This window comes from Macaca thibetana, chromosome 7, assembly GCF_024542745.1.
Source record: "Macaca thibetana thibetana isolate TM-01 chromosome 7, ASM2454274v1, whole genome shotgun sequence".
Taxonomy (NCBI): domain Eukaryota; kingdom Metazoa; phylum Chordata; class Mammalia; order Primates; family Cercopithecidae; genus Macaca; species Macaca thibetana.
In genome coordinates, this window is record NC_065584.1 from 15,036,527 (window position 1) to 15,054,847 (window position 18,321).

General features: G+C 48.7%; 1 protein-coding gene across 1 annotated transcript in view; it reads right to left on the bottom strand.

Annotated features, from left to right (window-relative positions):
* The window catches only part of RIN3 (Ras and Rab interactor 3), a 768,425-nt gene that overhangs the window by 124,866 nt on the left and 625,238 nt on the right, over positions 1–18,321 (bottom strand). The window contains exon 3 of the mRNA XM_050799033.1: positions 15,649–15,853. Coding sequence (XP_050654990.1) covers positions 15,649–15,853 — 205 coding nt within the window. The remainder of the gene's footprint in view (positions 1–15,648; positions 15,854–18,321) is intronic.

Here is an 18,321-nt window from a genome sequence, read left to right on the forward strand (position 1 = left end):
AAGCCCACTTGTGGCCGGCGTGGGAAGGAGGAGCCGCCCCTGGAGTCTGCACTCACTCTGGGTAGTGTCCAAATTGTTGGACACCCAGCTGGTGTCAGACAATTGTGAGTGTATGTGTGTGAGTGTGGGTGAGTGCTGTGAAATTAAATTCAAACTTAAAATAATTGGGACTTAAAGCTGTTGGAACTTCAAATTCTTTAGAGCCTTGAGAGGAATGTGACTTTGTAGCCTGAGTCAACACCGCTGCATGCAACTGCAACCTCTGCAGCTGATTTCCTGTAAATATTGAAGACCAAACAGCAGCGGAGATAAGACCCCCTCAGAACACTCCCCTTCTTATGGAGTATTAAAAGAAAAACCTTAGACCAATTAAATTTCACAGAATTTAGTTGAGCAAAGAACGATTCAAAATCGGGCAACTCCTGAACCAGCATAGGTTCAGAGAGACTCCAGCATAGCAGCCACGTAGTGGAAGATTTATGAACAGTAAAAGGAAAGTAATGGACAAAAACTGGAAGTGAGGTACAGAAACAGTTGGATTGGTTACAGCTCGGCATTTGCCTTGTTTGAACACTGTTTGACCAGTTGGCCACCTTTGACTGGCCAAGACTCAGTGATTGTCACGAGAGTAATTTACATCTGTTTACACCTGCAGTTAGGTTACAGTTCACTATGTCCAGAAAAACCTTTAAGCAGAACTTAAAATATGTAAGGAGGCAGCATTAGGCTAAACTTAATTTAACAGGAGTAATAAAGTAATCTTCCCAGGATGTAGCAATCTGTAACCAATCAGATCACTGGGGCATGCAGTGGTCTCATATGGAAAATGTCATTCTGCTAAAACTTCTCCGTCTCTATCTGTATAAAACCTTAACTTCACCTTCAACGCTGGCCTTGTTCATTTGGAGTCGGTGTCTCCTGAGTGGCTACTCTCGAGTTTTGTGCTAGAATAAACTCCATAATTAATCACATTTTCTGAATGTCACTTTTTTTTTTTTTGAGGCCGAGTCTCACTTTGTCGCTGAGGCTGGAGCACAATGGCATGATCTCAGCCCACTGCAACCTCTGCCACCAGAGTTCAAGTGATTCTCCTGCCTCAGCCTTCCGACTAGCTGGGATTACAGGCGTGCACTACCATGCCTGGCTAATTTTTGTATTTTTGTGGAGATGGAGCTTCATCATGTTGGCCAGGCTGGTCTCCAACTCCTGATTTCAAGTGATCCACCCACCTTGGCCTCCCAAAGTGCTGGGATTACAGGCGTGAGCCACTGTGCCTGGCCTGAATGTCATTAGTTAAGGTGGACAGTGTGTGTGAGAGAGTGTGTGTGTGTGTGTGTGTATGTGTGTGTGTATCTACCATGAGGGAACTCTGGGGTGCCCTCAGGGCCTCTCTGCTGAGTAGGACATGGAAAGAAAGGCAGAGCAGGAGCCAGTGGTGCCACTGGGAAGGCAAACTTTGACCCCTGACCCCGAGTCAGGGTGGGAGCTGAGGCTGGAGCCCTCCTAAATTGCAACCAAACTGTAGATTTCTGTCCGCACTGGGAAAGTGCTCTCTTTGTGGTGCACGTGTAGGGGACACACCCCAGGTCACTGGTTAGAAGCACAGGCGCATGGCAGGGCTGCCTCACCTTTAGGGGCAGGGATGGCACAGGAAGGAAGGGCAGTGCTTTTCAAACTGCAGGTCATGACCCATTAGTGCTAATGCCACCCAAAATTTCTTTTTCCAGAATGAAACAGAAGAAAATAAAATAGAAGACCTTTGCCTATAATAAGGGTCGACTTCTTGTTGGAGGGTACAGGTCTACACGGGCCAGGGTCACAGTACAACATATATATTTTTACTCTACTGATGGTTACTTTCTCCCCTAACTATTTTGATGCGCTTAGTCCCCACTCATCTCTCCCTAGGGTGACTGGTGTGACAAATCCTGGGTGCTGGCTTCAACTAGGCAGTCCTTCGATGCTGCTCTGCATTGAATCAGCTCTTTCACACCCAGCCCATAGCTATTTCTAGGTTTCCTCACTTTGTTCAGACACGGACCCTGTTCTCCATCCTCACATTCCAAGAAAGAAAGAAAAAAAAATAAAAGAGGCAGGAGCTCTCAGAGGGAGCTCCTCCAGCTGGGGACAGGCCCACAAACTGTATTTCTTTCTGGGCTCTCAGACAGCCCTGAGCAGCCAGTTACCAGCCCTAGGACCCTGGGTGATTGTATGGTTTCTCTGAGCCTCCGTGTTCTTGTCCATAAATGGGGGTGGCAACACCTGCCATCACCCAGCAGAAACAAAAAATGAAACCAAGGCCCTGCCTCTCTGGTTGGAAGATGTATGGAAAAGTTGCAGAGGAAAGCATCCAACAGGACGCTCACTGAGGACCATGCTCCACTCACCCCACCCATAGCTGGTTTTGAGCTTCTGTCTCCTGGTCTCAGGCTCCACCTAGACCTGGGAGTCTGTCCACCATGTGTGTTTACTGTGAAAAAGAATCAGAAGGGACTGCCTGACCCCAGAAGAGATGAAACTTACAGATCCAGGGCAAGAGGAGGCGAACGCAAGATTATAAACTAAAGAGAGAGTGGTTCAAGTCCATAGCATGGAGGCAGAAGTTAAAACGGCGGCTAGCGTGTGCACACTGGGCCAGGAGCCTTACAGGTGCCAGGACTGGTATCACTCAGTCCTCCCCAGAGCCACACAGGTGGCAACTGCCAGAGCAGGACTAGGGTCAGGCATCCCCACCACATGGTGAAGCATCTCGCTCCCCTCTCGCTGTTGGGCTGTGTTATCTACACAGCGTGTCGACAGGGCTGGAAAGTCCCCGAGGTTGGACTCTGCCAGCTCCCCAGTTCTGAACCCATCACCCACCCTTTCAGCATGGCCACAGGGCTCTTGTGTGGCTCTTGTCTTCTGACTGAAAACCATGATAAGGCGCTGGCCTGGGGGGGCGGAGGAGGCTGGAGGCTGTGAGTTCACAATGGAGAGTGGGGCAGGGAGGGACTCTGAGTTTGGCGTGGCTCCAGGAGTCCTCTGATGTTTCCTGTCCAGGTGGTCATGGGTGAGGGTGACATTGACAAGTACCTGCTGTGGGCAAGAGCCCAGGTCAGTGGTCTGCTCTGGCCAACTGGAATAAGAGGGTCTGTTCTGTTCCTCTCTGGGGAGGTTTAGCTGCTGAGCTAGTCATGGAGACCCTTCTAAAAGGTATTCACAGGCAGCACCTCAAAAACAGCATCACTGTGCTGCAGTGACACCTGAAGAACATTTTAGATTATATTATGGTGAATTATCTCAGCTTAAACCTGGCAGAGTTTGGCCCAAGTCAGTGTCAGGCAGCAGCCATCTTCATGAGTTGTTCATATCCACATCGCCCCCCCTGCCCACTCCCTGATCGGGTGTCCCCAGGTCATACTTCAACAGGATGTTGCCCATGATGGCTGTTACAGGTGAGTACATGGTGGGGTGGAGAGCCGAAGGACCACCCAGAGCCCTTTCTCCAACACCTTTGGGGTTTCCATGTGAAAAGTCTCAAAGCCCACCCCCCTTTCTGCCCCCTGCAGCCAGCTGTTTAGAGACACAGTGAAAAACAAATACTACCTCTGCCCCTCACCAGCTGTGGGCAAGTTACTTTTACTTCTTGGGGTCTCAGTGTCCTCATTTGAACATGAGGACAATAAGATACATCATTCAGCATTGCTGTAAGAATTGCTGATCATGTATATAAAATGCCTGGCACAGAAAATGTACTTAATAACTTATAATCCTGATTATTAATATTAATTATTATTATAGATTGCTCTCATTTACTGATCCAAATCACATGCTATGATTTTAAGTGCCTAATATCATTAGACAAATAAATGACAACTATTAATAGGATTATTACTATGCTTGCAGCTGACCAAAGAGACAGGAAAAAGGACTCAAAGAGCATTCACCTCTACAGTAGATTAAAAAGAGCCACAAAGTCTTTGCTGCTCCCCCTATCAAGAGATGGAGTCTATTTTCACCTCTTGGTGAAAACAGCATGGCCTTGGGACTGGCATTGACCAAAAAAATGCAGCAGAAGAGACACTGTGGAGTTCTGAGCTTGGGCTTCAAGAGGCATGCAGCTTCCATGTCACCCTTTGGACTATGCTGTCATGTAAAGAAGCCTGAGCTAGCCAGCTGGAGTTGTGTGGCCCAGCCAACAGCCAGCACCCACCACAAGACACATGAGTGAGGCCATCATAGACCATCCTCCTCTGGTCAAGCTGCTAGATGATTGCAGCTGCATGACTGACCCCAGCAAAGACCAGCAGAAGAACTGCTCAGCTGAACCCAGCCTAAATTGCTGACCCATAGAAATATGAGCAAATATAAAATAGTGACTGTTGTAAGTCACTGAATGTTGGGTTGGCTTGTTATGTAAAGTAGGTAATGATATAGCCATGAGGTATACAGACATGGGGCCTCCACCTTTGGGTATCCCCCTACTCTCTTCCATCAGGCATTGCTGATGAATACACACAGCTCAGTGGGAAAGTTTCAAAGTCAGTGATGTGGTCCAGCCCCTCACTCTACAGCCAAAGAAACCTGGAGAAGTGAAATGACCTCCTGAGGTCACATCACTTGTTAGTGTCAAAGCCAGAACAAGAATGCAAGACACGTGACCTCCAGGCCACATTTGTGACCACTACAATACATAACCTCCAGCCCAACCAACCCACTGGTGGTAAATAAGCATGTACTCCATGCCAGGCACCAGGCTAGGGATTTTAGATACCTGCAACAGCTCCTTCCCTGAGGCTCTGAATATCACACCCTCTATGCAGATGAGAAAATAGAGTGAGGTACAGGTTAGTAAGGAGACGGGAAAGGGAATGGGCATTCAAGCAGCAGGTCCGGAGTGTCGGACCTTGAACCCTTTCATGTAAGACCTTCTGCCCGCATGCTCTGGAGCCGAGCTTTCCAAGTTTAGTCCTTAGTTAGCCACTTGGAGCTATGTGAACTCTCTGGGTGGCTTCTTTTTCTGTGAAATGGGGTCATAATAGTCCCTGCCTGTGATACTTACTGAGTTAGCTCCCCAAGAACCAGTCCCCTCTCCCCTTCCTTGCTAACAGACTCTGATTCCGGTTCTGGTGGCAAAGTGCCCTGACTCAGGAGATGTATCACATTTGGTCAGAGCCGATCTTGACCATACTGCTGTCCTTGGCCATTCACCCCCTTTCCTAGCCTTCGTCATATCACAGGTGATCAATAAAGCATTTGCAACAACACATGTTCCCTAACAACAATGCAGAGCCTAGGAGGAGAAAGCCATTTGCCTGTGACCTCCTGCCTTTGAATGGGTGAGGTGTCTGGAGCTGCAGCTGCCATTCTGCAACCATGAGGTGAGAAACCTGAGGACCAAAAGCCAGCACCTTGAAGACAGAGGAATAGAAGGGTAGAGAGAAGCCCAGGCGAAGCAGTGAGGGAACACAGTGGGAACTGAAGGCATCAAAGAGCTGCTAAACTAGCCCTGGACTCCAACCTCCAGACTTCTTCCCACTAGATAAACAATAGCATCCTTATGGCTAAAGCTACCATAGCTGGGCTTGCTGTCACTTGAAGTTGAAAGCATTCACCACTAACCCAGTGCCTCAAAGGATCGTTGAAAAGGCTGCACAGGTGGTATCAGCAGAGTGCCTGCTACATAGTAAGCAGTCAATATGTGGTACTTCTGTCAGAGGTGATCCATTGATTTTCATATAGCTCCAGAGCACCTTTCTTACAGCTCAAGAGAAGCGCCATCTTGAATAGGGGCTGGGGCAGCTGAGACCGGCTGGGCTGCATTCCCAGGAGGTTAGGCATTCTTAGTCACAGGTCACAATAAAACAAGATGTGGTAAAGAAGCCGGCCCAAACCCATCAAAACCAAGATGGCAATGAAAGTGGCCTCTGGTCATCCTCGCTGCTCATGATGTGTTAATTATGATGCATTAGCAAGCTAAAAGACACTCTCACCAGCACTATGACCGTTTACAAATGCCATGGCAGTCCAGAAGTTACCCTATGTAGTCTAAAAAGGGGGCAAACCCTTAGTTCCAGGAAATGCCTACCCTTTTCCCAGAAAACTCATGAATAATCCACCCCGCGTTTGATCGATAAATAACTCTAAGCACATTCATTCGAGCAGCCCATGCTACTGCTCTGCCCGTGGAGTAGCTATTCTTTATCCCCTTACTTTCCTAATAAACTTGCTTTCACTTTACGCTGCGGACTTGCCCCTGATTCTTTCTTGCCTAAGGTCCAAGAACCCTTTCTTAGGGTCCGGCTTGGGACCCCTTTCTGGTAACACTTCCTTCCCCAGACCCCCTCTACCTGCCTCCTGACCCTGAGAATGAATGTCACAAAGCCCCTAGCATTCCTGATGTCAGTGTTCATGGATGGCTCCATGAATCAAAAGGGCAACATGCAGGACATGGGGCACCCTGCACAGGGAAAGGCATCCTGATGGGCAGCTCTGGACTTCAGGGCTCAACCTCGATGGGAAGAAGAGCCAGGCAGAGCAGATGAGCCAGGTGGAGCAGTGAGGGAACACAGGAAGGCAAGTGCTGGTGCCAGGGCCACCTTTGTCCACCTCCAGGACACTGACAGGGGGCTGCCTGGGGTTCCTACAAACAGAGCAGTTCACATTCATGCCCATGGTAGTACCCTCCATCTGCCACTGCTCCTGAAAGCCTTCCCTGATTAGCCACTAACAAAACTTCCTAGGCCCAGGGTCCTCACTCAACCTCTCTCCTCTCTGGGAACAAGCCTGGTCTGACACCTTGCTGAGTCAGCTGTTCCTTCGTGTGTGTGTGTGTGTGTGTGTGTGTGTGTGTGTGTGTGTGTTTCCTCCATTTTTCATCCCTCACTGCATTGCATTAGGGATCCTCAGAAAACAGAAAAATCCTTTTCCATCAATTGTACAAACTGCTGGGCTCTTGCCACTGTGAGAGTCCAATTTTCTTTGAAGAGTTAGCATTCCCCCACGCAACCCCCCGCCAAAACAACAGCGGGCAGTGGTGAGAGCACCGGGCTGTGGGTCAGACACTTGTGTCCTTCCTAGTTCTGACATTGGTTTTCTCTGTGTCCTTGAGCAAGTCACTTCCCCTTTCTGAGCTGGCTTTTTCCAGTTCATAACAAGGGAGGTAGGCTGAACAATTCCAGGACTCCTTTCTTCTAGAAGATACTCTTCTAGCATCAGTGCCCTGGGGTTCTTTCCCAGTCCCTAAGAGTCTTGCAAGAGGGTAAGTTTCATGGTAAATTAATGCAATCCAGGAAATAGTACCACCAGTCTTCAGACCCTCTTCCTGTCTACCTTTAGCCAGGGTGAGTTTTGGAAAGACCAGCTTATTTCACTAACAGCTGGGACAGAATATGCTTAGGGAGAGAATTATGCAGCCACCACACTCCCCTCTTCCTCTCCAAAAAAATACATAAAAATCCAAAGCTAAATGCACCATAAGGGGTTTTGTTTTTACTATTCATTTTTGGCCTGGACAATTCAGAGCTATCTGCTTTTCCACTTTTGTTATTTTAGGATTATTTTCCAGCTGCTTGGGGAAAATTTCCAATCATGCCCATTAGGGCAGAAACAGAAGTGGCTGGCTCTTCTGAGAGGCTACGTCCACAGGGGTTGTGCCTGTGGAGGTTGGCAGTCCAGTGGCTGGGGCCCATCCTGGACAAAGGTCCTCATATCCTCAGTCCTTACCCTGACAGAGCTTAGGGGTGTAGGGGTGTGTGTGTGTGTGTGTGTGTGTGTGTGTGTGTGTACAGAGCTGTAAGAAAGTCAAGCCACAAATCATCAGAACCACTGAGGACTGGAAATGGAATAAAGGTACATATTGCCCAATATCTTTATTTTACATATGGGGAAACTGAGGCCCGCCTTTCCCATTAGCGTAGCACAGAGCAGCAATTCTCAACTCTGGCTACACGGCAGAATTACCCAGGAAGCTTTTAAAACATGCCGATGGCTGAGGCTCACTCCAAAACAAAGAGACAAGCATTTCTGGGGGTGAGGCCAAGACACTGTTTTTTTTTTTTTTAAGCTTTTAGAGACAGTCAGTTGTGGGTTTAAATCAAGTTCCACAACTTGGTAGCCATATGACTCAGGCAGGCTTCTTTCCTTCTCAGAGCTGAGTTTCCTCACTTACAGAATAGAGATCACACCCCCGTTTTGCAGGGTTGTTGGAAAAATGAGAGATGGTGCTTAGTCCAAAGTAATCCTGCAATGATTGATGGTTATGCCTTTTCCCCTGGTCTCACAACAGAGGCACTTCACTGAAGGTTTTTTTTTTTTTTTTTTAGACAGAGTTTTGCTCTTGTTGCCCGGGCTGGAGTATAGTGGTGCGATCTTTTCTCACTGCAGCTTCCCGGGTTCAAGCGATTCTCCTGCCTCAGCCTCCCAAGTAGCTGGGATTACAGATGCCTGCCACCACTCCTGGCTATTTTTTTCTATTTTAAGCAGAGATGGGGTTTCACCATGTTGGCCAAGCTAGTCTTGAACTCCTGACCTCAGGTGATCCACCCGCCTCGGCCTCCCAAAGTGCCAGGATTACAGGCATGAGCCACTGCACCTGGCCCACTGAAGGTTTTTACCAAACTAATACTGAACAGAATTGGTACTCCTTGGGTTCACACCTAGGGAGGGTGCTTTGAACCACCTAGATGGCTGGTCCATATCACAACTCAGGTTACTACAACTTTTAAGCCAACCCTTCACCTCCTTCACCACCAAAAGCAACCTTAAAAGAGGTTTCTTTTATGAAAAACCACCTTGGCCTAGAAGCAACTGACTCTCCAGTAGCAACAAACACCCACGGCGCCCAAATCTTGGTTCCTAATATCATTCCATATAAAAGGAATGAGGGCTTCTTGGAGAAATGGCTGATTCTAGGACTGGGGCAGGAAATATATAAGACGAGCGTGGAGTGTCTTGTATTGCCAGGAAATAATGACGTGTTCCAAAAAACAAAACACACACCCACATGCACAGTGAGGGTGGTGTGTCAAAGGCATACAGGAGCCAACCGAAAGACTCCCAGGGGCCAAAGCTGGAACACTTTGAACAACAAAATAATTCAAGTAATATTGGATTATAGTCCAAAGTATAAAAGTACCCCTGATTCCACAATGATGTAAGTAAATGGCTTAATAAATAGATGGGAAAGAAGAGGCAAATCTCTTGCACAGACAAATTCCAAATAGTATATTAGATAGCAAATCAAGGAGGTGGAGTATAATTCCCCATTCCTTAAAGGCGGGCTGAGCACGCCGACTGCCTTCCGGAAAGTACAGTCTAGAGAGGCAGTGGGGGAAAGAGACACTTTGAAGTGCAGAAACCCTGCGAACAGAACCTCAGCAGTTGATCAAGGTCAACATTACCAGTGGTAAGTCATTCCGAGAGTCTGTTGCCTTCATATGATGTGATTAGAATATTTTACCACTGTGGTCTTCCCCAAATCCCTAACCCCAGTCTAACCATCAGACAAGTCCTGGTCGAGGAACATTCTACAAAATACCTCATCACTGTTCCTCAAAACTGCCAAGATCATCAAAAACAGAGGAAGTCTGAGCAAATGTCACAGCCAAGAGAAGCCTAAGGAGATAAGATGACTAAATGTAACATGGGATGTGATCCAGGAGCAGAGAAAAGATGTTAGGTAAAAGATGGCCAGGCATGGTGGCTTACGCCTGTAATTCCAGCGGTATGGGAGGCCGAGGTGGGAGGATTGCTTGAGCCCAGGAGTTCAAGACCAGCCTGGGCAACATAGGGAGATCTCGTGTCTACAAAAAGTAAAAACTAAATTAGCTGGGCATGGTAGTGTGTGCCTGTAATCCCAGCTACTCAGGAAGCTGAGGAAGGAGAATCACTTGAGCCTAGGAGGTAGGCTGCAGTGAGCCGTGATTGCACCACTGCACTCCAGCTTGGGTGACAAAGCAAGACCTGTCTCAAAAACAAAACAAAACAAAACTCAGGAAATCTGAATAAAGTACGGGCTTTAGTTAATACTAATGTATCAAGATCAGTTTCTTAATTGTGGTGAATGTACCACACTAATGCTAGATGTTAACAACGGGGTAAACTGGTGTGGAGTATATGGGAACTCCTTGTACCATCTGTGCAACTTTTCTGTAAATCTAAAACTATTCTAAAATAAAAATTTTTAAACATCAGCCTGAATGCAGAATAAAGGTGGCTGTTGGTTGCCTTGCTTCTGGATACACACAAATCAAAAAATGGGCCAATATGTTCCCAAAACCTTATCAGAGAAGCAGGCTGCAAGGAGGGGAGGTGGATAGCAGGGAAGGGGAAGGATGTGGTCAAGGTCATACAGATACTTGGAACAAAGGGCCTGGATCTCCAGCCTCCTGAGCACCAGCGCCAGATACAATGAAGCACTGTGTCTCATCGGTGCCAGCAGGGGTAGACCTAGGTGGTCTCTGAAGACCTTTTGAGTTCCCACAGCCTGGGGACCACCTATGGCGTCTGAATCTTTTTTTTTTTTTTTTTTTTTTTTTTTTTTTTTTTTTGAGACAGAGTTTCACTCTTGTTGCCCAGGCTAGAGGGCAGTGGCGCGATCTTGGCTCACTGCAACCTCTGCCTTCCCAGGTTCAAGTGGTTCTCCTGCCTCAGCCTCCTGAGTAGCTGGGATTACAGGCGCCCAGCACCATGCCTGGCTAATTTTTTGTATTTTTAGTAGAGACGTGGTTTCATCATGTTGGCCAGGCTGGTCTCAAACTCCTGACCTCAGGTGATCCACCCGCCTTGGCCTCCCCAAAGGGCTGGGATTATAGGCATGAGCCACCGCGCCCAGCCTAGTGTCTGTATCTTTAGAAACAATGACATCGTTGCATGGAAGCCAGTTCCGTGGGAGCGCTATTGTGCAGCAAAGGGCCTTGCCAGCTGAAGATCACACCACACAGACTCTGCTTTCACCAGCTGTGTGACTTCAGGCAAATGAGTTGACTTCTCTGTGCCTCTGTTTCCTCATCTGAAAATGGGAACACTAACGCCTACCTGATAGAAATTGCTGAGGATCAAGTAAGATCATGCATATAGCAACTGGGTAAAAGTTGCCAGTCTTTGTACCAGCACATGCACTCAGGGCCTTCCTTATGCTTGAAAATATAGAGGTGCACGGGAGGAGTGGGGAGTAAAGACAGACAGCAGGGAAGGCAACAGATGGCACAGTTCCTCTACTCTGTTGTTCTCAGGGCTGACCCAGCTGCTGCGCCCTCAGGAGCGGGTGGAGAATGGGCTGGCAGTGGGAAGGGAATGGTTGATTCATTTAGTGCAGTCACCTGTGGTCTCAACATCTTCTGTACTCAGCACCTGGATTGTAGCAGCGTTCTCTGGGCCTTGGCTGCCTGGGTGCCTCCCCCTGGCGGGGCTGAAGGAGTGTCCGGGCTTGTTGCACCAATGAGGCTGGGATTAAGGCCTAAGGTCTTGCTTTAACTTGTGCTCACCTAGAAAATGAACTAAGTCCCATGGCCTTTGCCTCTTGCCACAGGCCCTGAGCAACCTAGCCTGGCTTTGTCCATTTGGAAGAAGTAGACCTGCACACCTGCTATCCTCATTCATTTGTTCCAATGAACAATCAGTGCCAGGCTCACTCTGTGCTCCCAGACCCGAATCAGTCAATGGTGTCACAGGTAGATGAATGCAACACGGTCCTGCTCTCCAGGGTTCCAGTAGGCTCCAATCCCTCCACTCTCTTTCATCCTCAAGGGCCCCAGCCAGGCTCACGTCCACTTCTGGGCCTTGGCCCTTGCTGTTCCATCACCCGCTACTCTCCAGCAGACTCTGTCAGCTCCCCCATCCCACCCTGCCGATCCATCCTTCATGGCCCAGCTTGGTGTCTGCCTCCTCCAGGAAGTCTGCCCAGATCACCCCACCTGGATGTGCTCTCTTCCTGCTCCAGGTAACTCGCTGCACTGCCTTTCACAAAGCACTTAGCTATCCCCTCCTGGTGCCTTTACAGTTCATATTTGTGCATGGAGTCCCCACCAGACCCTTGAAGAAGACAGTGGTAAGACTGTATCTTACCCATCTTTATAAACGTGGCTCATATCCAAACCCATCCAGTACTGGTTGATCTCAGAAAATTACTTTCATGTCTTTCCTGCTACTCACTTCTGGAGGGATGGGCTTGAGCCTTGCTAGGCCTCGGTTCAAACCTCAGCCCTGTACCTCACTAGCTGTGTGATCTCTGGGAACGTTAGCCCACTCTAGTGGTAGGTACGGCTGGTGTCCCACCCATCCCGGTGGAGCCTTATCTTTTTAGTTGACTCCAGCCCTCCTTCCACTAGCCAGCTCTGTATCTCTTCACCCAAGGACCGTTTCTGGCAAGAGTCAGATCTTACAGTCAAGGAAGAGAGAAGGGGGCCGGGCGTGGTGGCTCACACCTGTAATCCCAGCACTTTGGGAGGCCGAGGCGGGAGGATCCCCTGAGGTCAGGAGTTCAAGACCAGCCTGGCCAACATGGTGAAACCCTATCTCTACTAAAAATACAAAATTAGCCAGGTATGGTGGCACATGCCTGTAGTCTCAGCTACTCAGGAGGCTGAGGCAGGAGAATCGCTTGAACCCAGGAGGTGGAGGTTGCAGTGAGCTGAGATTGTGCCACTGCACTGCAGCCTGGGCAACAGAGCAAGACTCTGTTTCACCAAAAAAAAAAAAAAAAAAAAAAAAAAAAAAAAAAAAAAAAAAAAGAAAGAAAAAGAAAAAGAAAAGAAAAGGAAGAGAGAAAGTACTGGAAGATGCATCCTCACAGCTCACGACTATCAGGAGTTGGTGAATAATATGAGCTCCATCACCCCTCGGCTGGGATAACCATGAGATGTGTGTTCCACACTGGCTCCCAGAGTTCCCCAGCAGGATTCAGCTCCAGTTGCCCCTAAGGGTAACTCTCATGACAATGTACCTTTTATTGGCATCAGTCCCTTCCCCTGGCTTGGTTCCCCTACTGGTGCTTCCTGGGGTTACTACCCAAATAATCCACTTGCACTCAAATCCTTGTCTCAGGGTCTGCTTCTGGGGAAACCCAAACTAAAGCACTCCTCTTAGCCTCAGTTTCATTATCTGTAAAATGGGTATAATGGCCAAGTTGACCTCACAGGATGACTGCAAGATGGTATCTGCAAAGCACAGAGCCTGGAATTACTAAGCATTCTCCAAAAGGAACCACAACAGTTATTTTCAGTTGTGATTATTTTAAACTTTTTAATCTTTTCTTTTTTTTTTTTTTTTTGACAGAGTCTCACTCTATCACCTGGGCTGGAGTGCAGTGGCATGATCTGGGCCCACTGCAACTTCCACCTCCCGGGTTCAAGTGATTCTCCCATCTCAGCCTCTCGAGTAGCTGGGATTACAGGTGCGTGCCACCGTGCCTGGCTAATTTTTGTATTTTTTGTAGAGATGGGGTCTCGCCATGTTGCCCAGGCTGGTCTTGAACTCCTGGGCTCGAGGAATTTCCCTGCTGTGGCCTCCTAAAGTGCTGCTCCTAAAGTGAGGTGGCATGAGCCACCTCGCCCAGGCTAAGTTTCTGAAGAGAAGACTGAATCTTTTGACGGAGCAGTCATGACTATGTCCCACCCAGCTTGCTCTGGAGAGCCAGCACCTTCTCTTGGGACCACTCCCCACTGTCTGGTAATTCCCATCCACACACTTGCCCTGGACATGCCCTTCTTGATGACCAAGAAAAATCCAGAACATGGCCATCCGTTGGCATCAAAAATTTTCCCCTTGGGCTGGTTTTGAGCTGCATCCTCCCAGCAAGGGTGGGAAGCTCATTCCTGAGCACCTATCGGGGGAGCTGGGGATCAGAGGGGGTGCCGGCTGAACACCCACTGCCAGGAGACCCTGGTTTTATTTTCTACCAGTCCTTGCCAGGCCAGTGGTCCACCTGGTCTTCGCAGGACACTGCTGTGCTTCCCAGCCACCACAGTCCCCACTCCCTGTGACAGGGGCCTCTGTGGCAAGGGGAGGTTGGGACTTGGCAGAAGGCCCGATAAGTTCTAGTAATTCCGATTTTCGGGTCCAACTGGCGACTTGATGCATTTTAGCTAGTCTGAGGCGAACGAGTCCATTCGCCATCTGAGCCCTGTACTTACACGTCTGGACTCTTCCTGGGAGGCAGACAAGTTCTGCAACCACAGCAGGGGAGAGACCATCAAAAGTATACAGTGGCTGGGGGACATGAGTCCAGCTAAGCCAAATAAAACTTGTATGCTCAGCATTGCACAGGGCACCCAGACTGCCTGGGTCCAGATTCCCACTCTGCTATTTACTCACTGTGTCCCCTGGGGGAGGGCACTCGATGTCTTTGTACTGCAGTTACCTCATCTATAAAATGGGCAAGGTGGCAACGTCTACCTCCTAGGGCTGCTGTGAGGTTAAATGGGCAGATTCACATGAAGAACTTGCAAGACTGCCTGAAGCAAAGCAAGTACTCAGTGAATGCTTGCTGCTATAGAGGCATTAATATGCATGGAAAATGTGCGGACAGACACACCGCATGCAATGTGACTTCAGAAGCAGATTGGTGGTTACGGGGCTGCAGGAGGGGAGGAGGGGGAGGGAGTGTGGGGCTTTGTTTTGAATGATGAGATGTTTTGGAACTACATAGATGAGGTGGTGGTTGTACCACATTGTGTCTGTACTAAATGCCACTGAACTGTATACTTTTAAATGGCTAATTTTATGTTATATGAATTTCATCTCAATTAAAAAAAGAAAAACTTCTGGGGAGTGAGTTTGGTTAGAGTAGGTGGAAAAGATCTTTACTTTTTACATTTCTGTCCAGCTTGGGTTTTTGTTAAATGATGAACACATATGTGTATCACTTTGGTAATTAAACAAATTCAAGTTGTTTTTAAAAGGAAGCATCTTATAGGAGAAAATGTGTGTGGGAGGCGAAAGGAACATATGATGAGCTCTGACTCATATTTCATCATCTATCACCTGCTTATATGTTGTCTATCTATCTGTCTGTACGTCCATACGTCTATCCATCTATCTGTGCATCTGTCTGTCCGTCCATCTGTCCGTCCATCCACCGTTCATCCATCATCTGTCTTCCCATGCAATATGAACAAGAGCCTTGGGGGCCGTGTGAATGCCCCTATTTCAAAGCAACAAAAGTGAGGCTTAGAAAATGTAAGCCGCATGCCCAACTCACAGAGCCTGACCTCCAAAACATCTTTTGACTCCATCACATAGCCCCTTATTTGCATATGTAAAACAGGGAGCATAAAGCCATTTTTTTACCCTAGTTCTGATTGACACTCTCCAGACCCTGGATGCCTGGCTGAGCTCTCCAAGTCAGAGCAGGCCAGCATGGTCCTCCTGACTGCATCAGTCCCGCCTCTCAGGTGCCCAAATGCCCAGAGAGCCTGCAAGCCACCCACTGCCTGCTCTCCAGCCATGAACACCTGCTCCCCAAAGCAGAAACCAGGCCTCGCACCAGCCCCCCATGTCTGTATTCTGGGAAAAAATTGTGGTCAAAAAGCTGACAAATGTAGGAAAGGGAAATAAACAGGTAGCCATCTGTGTGGTAGCTGTTTCCATGTGGGAGCCAGGGCAGGTGTGGAGCACGCCTGAGCTCCTCACAGGTGTGTGTGCCTACCAATGGGAGACAGCCCCACTCACCCCGGCCACCACCCGGTGCAGGATCCTGGCCACCTCTGCCTGGCCCAGACTCAGCTGCAGCCACACCGGGCATGTTTTGATGAGCTTCTCCAGGATGCTGATGCCCCGGCGGCGAGGAAGGCAGTTCTTTGGGGTGGCTGGCAGACAAAGCCCCACGCCATCCTCCTCTTCCTCTTCCTCTCCTTTGCCAACAGCTGGAACGGGACTGAAAAACAGAATCAAATGATCAGGCATCCTGCAGCCAACCCAGAGAGGGTTTACAACACCTGGGGATTCCATTCAGCCATGCTTACTTGTTCAGCATTGGGAAGTCTGTGGACCTCTGGGGAATTAAAAAAAAAAATCAACAAACCACGGTCTTCACCTTAGGGCGCTTATATAGGAAACACACGTCAGCCCACCTGACTCAGGATGTGAGGCTGCAAGATGTTGTTTCTCCTCTTCTGGAATCAGAACCAGTCTGTGTGTGTTGGGATGGGGAAGGCAAACATCAGGGTCTTGGGGAGAGTCTGGGATCTCTTAAACCAGACAGAACTGTCAACAGTAGGCAATGCCCATTTCCCAGCGAACCCCTCAGTTTGATTTTGCCGTTTCTTGGGTCTGTGAGAGCCAAGAATTCAGTCTGTGAGGAAACAGCGAGACACAGCTAGAGTACAAGTATAAATCTAACAGAAGCACAGTGCAACAGAAGTAGCTCATTGCAACCCAAGGTGGGTTGAGGAAAATGGGAGGCATTTGAGCAGAGCCTTGAAGAGGATTTTAAAAAACTTTTAAAGAGTAACACACACAGTGAAATGCACACATCGTGAGTGTACAGCTAGCCACATTTTTACATACGTCTACACCCGTGTAACTACCACCCAGATCAAGATAGCGAGATCTGCGCTGCCATAGCCACTAGCCAGAAGTGATTATTGAGCTCTTAAAAGTGGCTTGTCTGAATTGACAAGGGCTGTAAGCTCAAGATATACACAGGATTTCAAAGACAAAAAGAATGTAAAATAGCTCATTAATATTTTTATTGTTTACATGTCAAGATAATCTTTTTTTAAGACAGATTCTTGCTCTGTTGCCCAGGCTAGAATGCAGTGGCGTGATCTCAGCTCACTGCAGCCTCTGCCTCCTGGGGTCAAGTAATTCTCCTACTTCAACCTCCCAAGTAGCTGGAATTACAGGTGTGCACCACCACGCCCAGCTAAGTTTTGTATTTTTTTAAGTAGAGATGGGGTTTCACCATGTTGGCCAGACTGGTCTTGAACTCCTGACCTCAAGTGACCCACCCACCTTGGTCTCCCAACGTGCTGGGATTACAAGTATGAACCATCGCACCCAGCAAGATATTTTAAATGTGTCAGATTAAATAAAACATTATTAAAATTACCTTGCCTGTTTTAATATGGCTGGTAGGACATTTAGAATGACATATGTGGCTTGCATTCGATTTCCATTGGATGGTGCTGATATAGGACAGTTCTAGAAAGTTCCTTCTTACCCCTTCCCAGTCAACAGTACCTGAGGATGTGTCAACACAGCACAGTAGGGGAAGGAGGATCACAGACCCAAGAAACAGCAAAATCAAACTGAGGGCTTCGCTGGGAAATGGGCTCTGCCTACTGTTTACGGTTCTGTCTGGTTTAAGAGATCCCAGACCCTCCCCGAGACCCTCACGTGTGCCTTCCCCATCCCAACACACACAGACTGGTTCTGATTCCAGCAAGGAGGAACAACATCTCGGAGCCTCACATCCTGAGTCGGGTGGGCCGGAAGGTCTGTCTACTTTCTACCTAAGGCACCAGGTCTCTCAAGGTACCTGCAGGGGTGAAAACCTTAATCAGACAGACGAGGGTACTCAGAAAGCCACGAAGCTGTGGGTGGTGCCTTCCATCTTGCCCTGTGTCTCTGTGATGCTGCCCGGGGGTACCAGGGATCAAGGTTGGCATTGGTTCCAGAAGCATCCAGGGCATGTGCTGTCAGGAGCCTTTCGGAGGAGGCGGAGGATGAGGCCCTGTAAAAGGGCACAGGAAAGTGGAACTACCCCTGTGGGCGGAGCTCTGGGGGTCCTGGGGGTTCTCAGGGTGGTGGAGGGGTCAGGCAGCGCTAGATTAAACAGGCGCAGCAGTGTTGTGAATTTTGAGCAGTGGGTTTTCGAGAGAACTGACTGGGACTGCCTGTCATGAGGAGAGGTGTGTGAAGGTCAGTGTGAAGTTGTCTGTACCTGGGGAGAAAATTCCCTCCCACATCCTCCCGGGAGCCCTGACTCTCATGAATGTTGTGTGTGCTCCTGGCTGCCTATGGATTTCTCCCCTTGGTCCATAGCCTGCAGCCTACATAGAAGGAGGAGCCAGGTCACCAGGAAAACGTAAGTGTCCCGGGGAATGGCAGGAATCCTGGGGCTGGTGGGGGCGGGGTAGGACGGCTCTGTGGAAGTCCACAGGCTGTGGAATTGGGGCCGAACAGTCTCACTTGGAGCTCAAGGCCAGGGCGGCCTGGCTGATACTGATGTAACCACTTCCCAGGCCCTGAGTGTGGTCCCAGCATCTCGTCTGGGAAAAGTTAAAATGATGGAGGTCTGAATTTCCCAGAAAAGAAAAGAAACCCCTTGGGCTGCAGGCTTCTCCAACCCCACGTGGAAACACAAAGATATGTTCTGGCACCAAAAGACGCTATAATCAT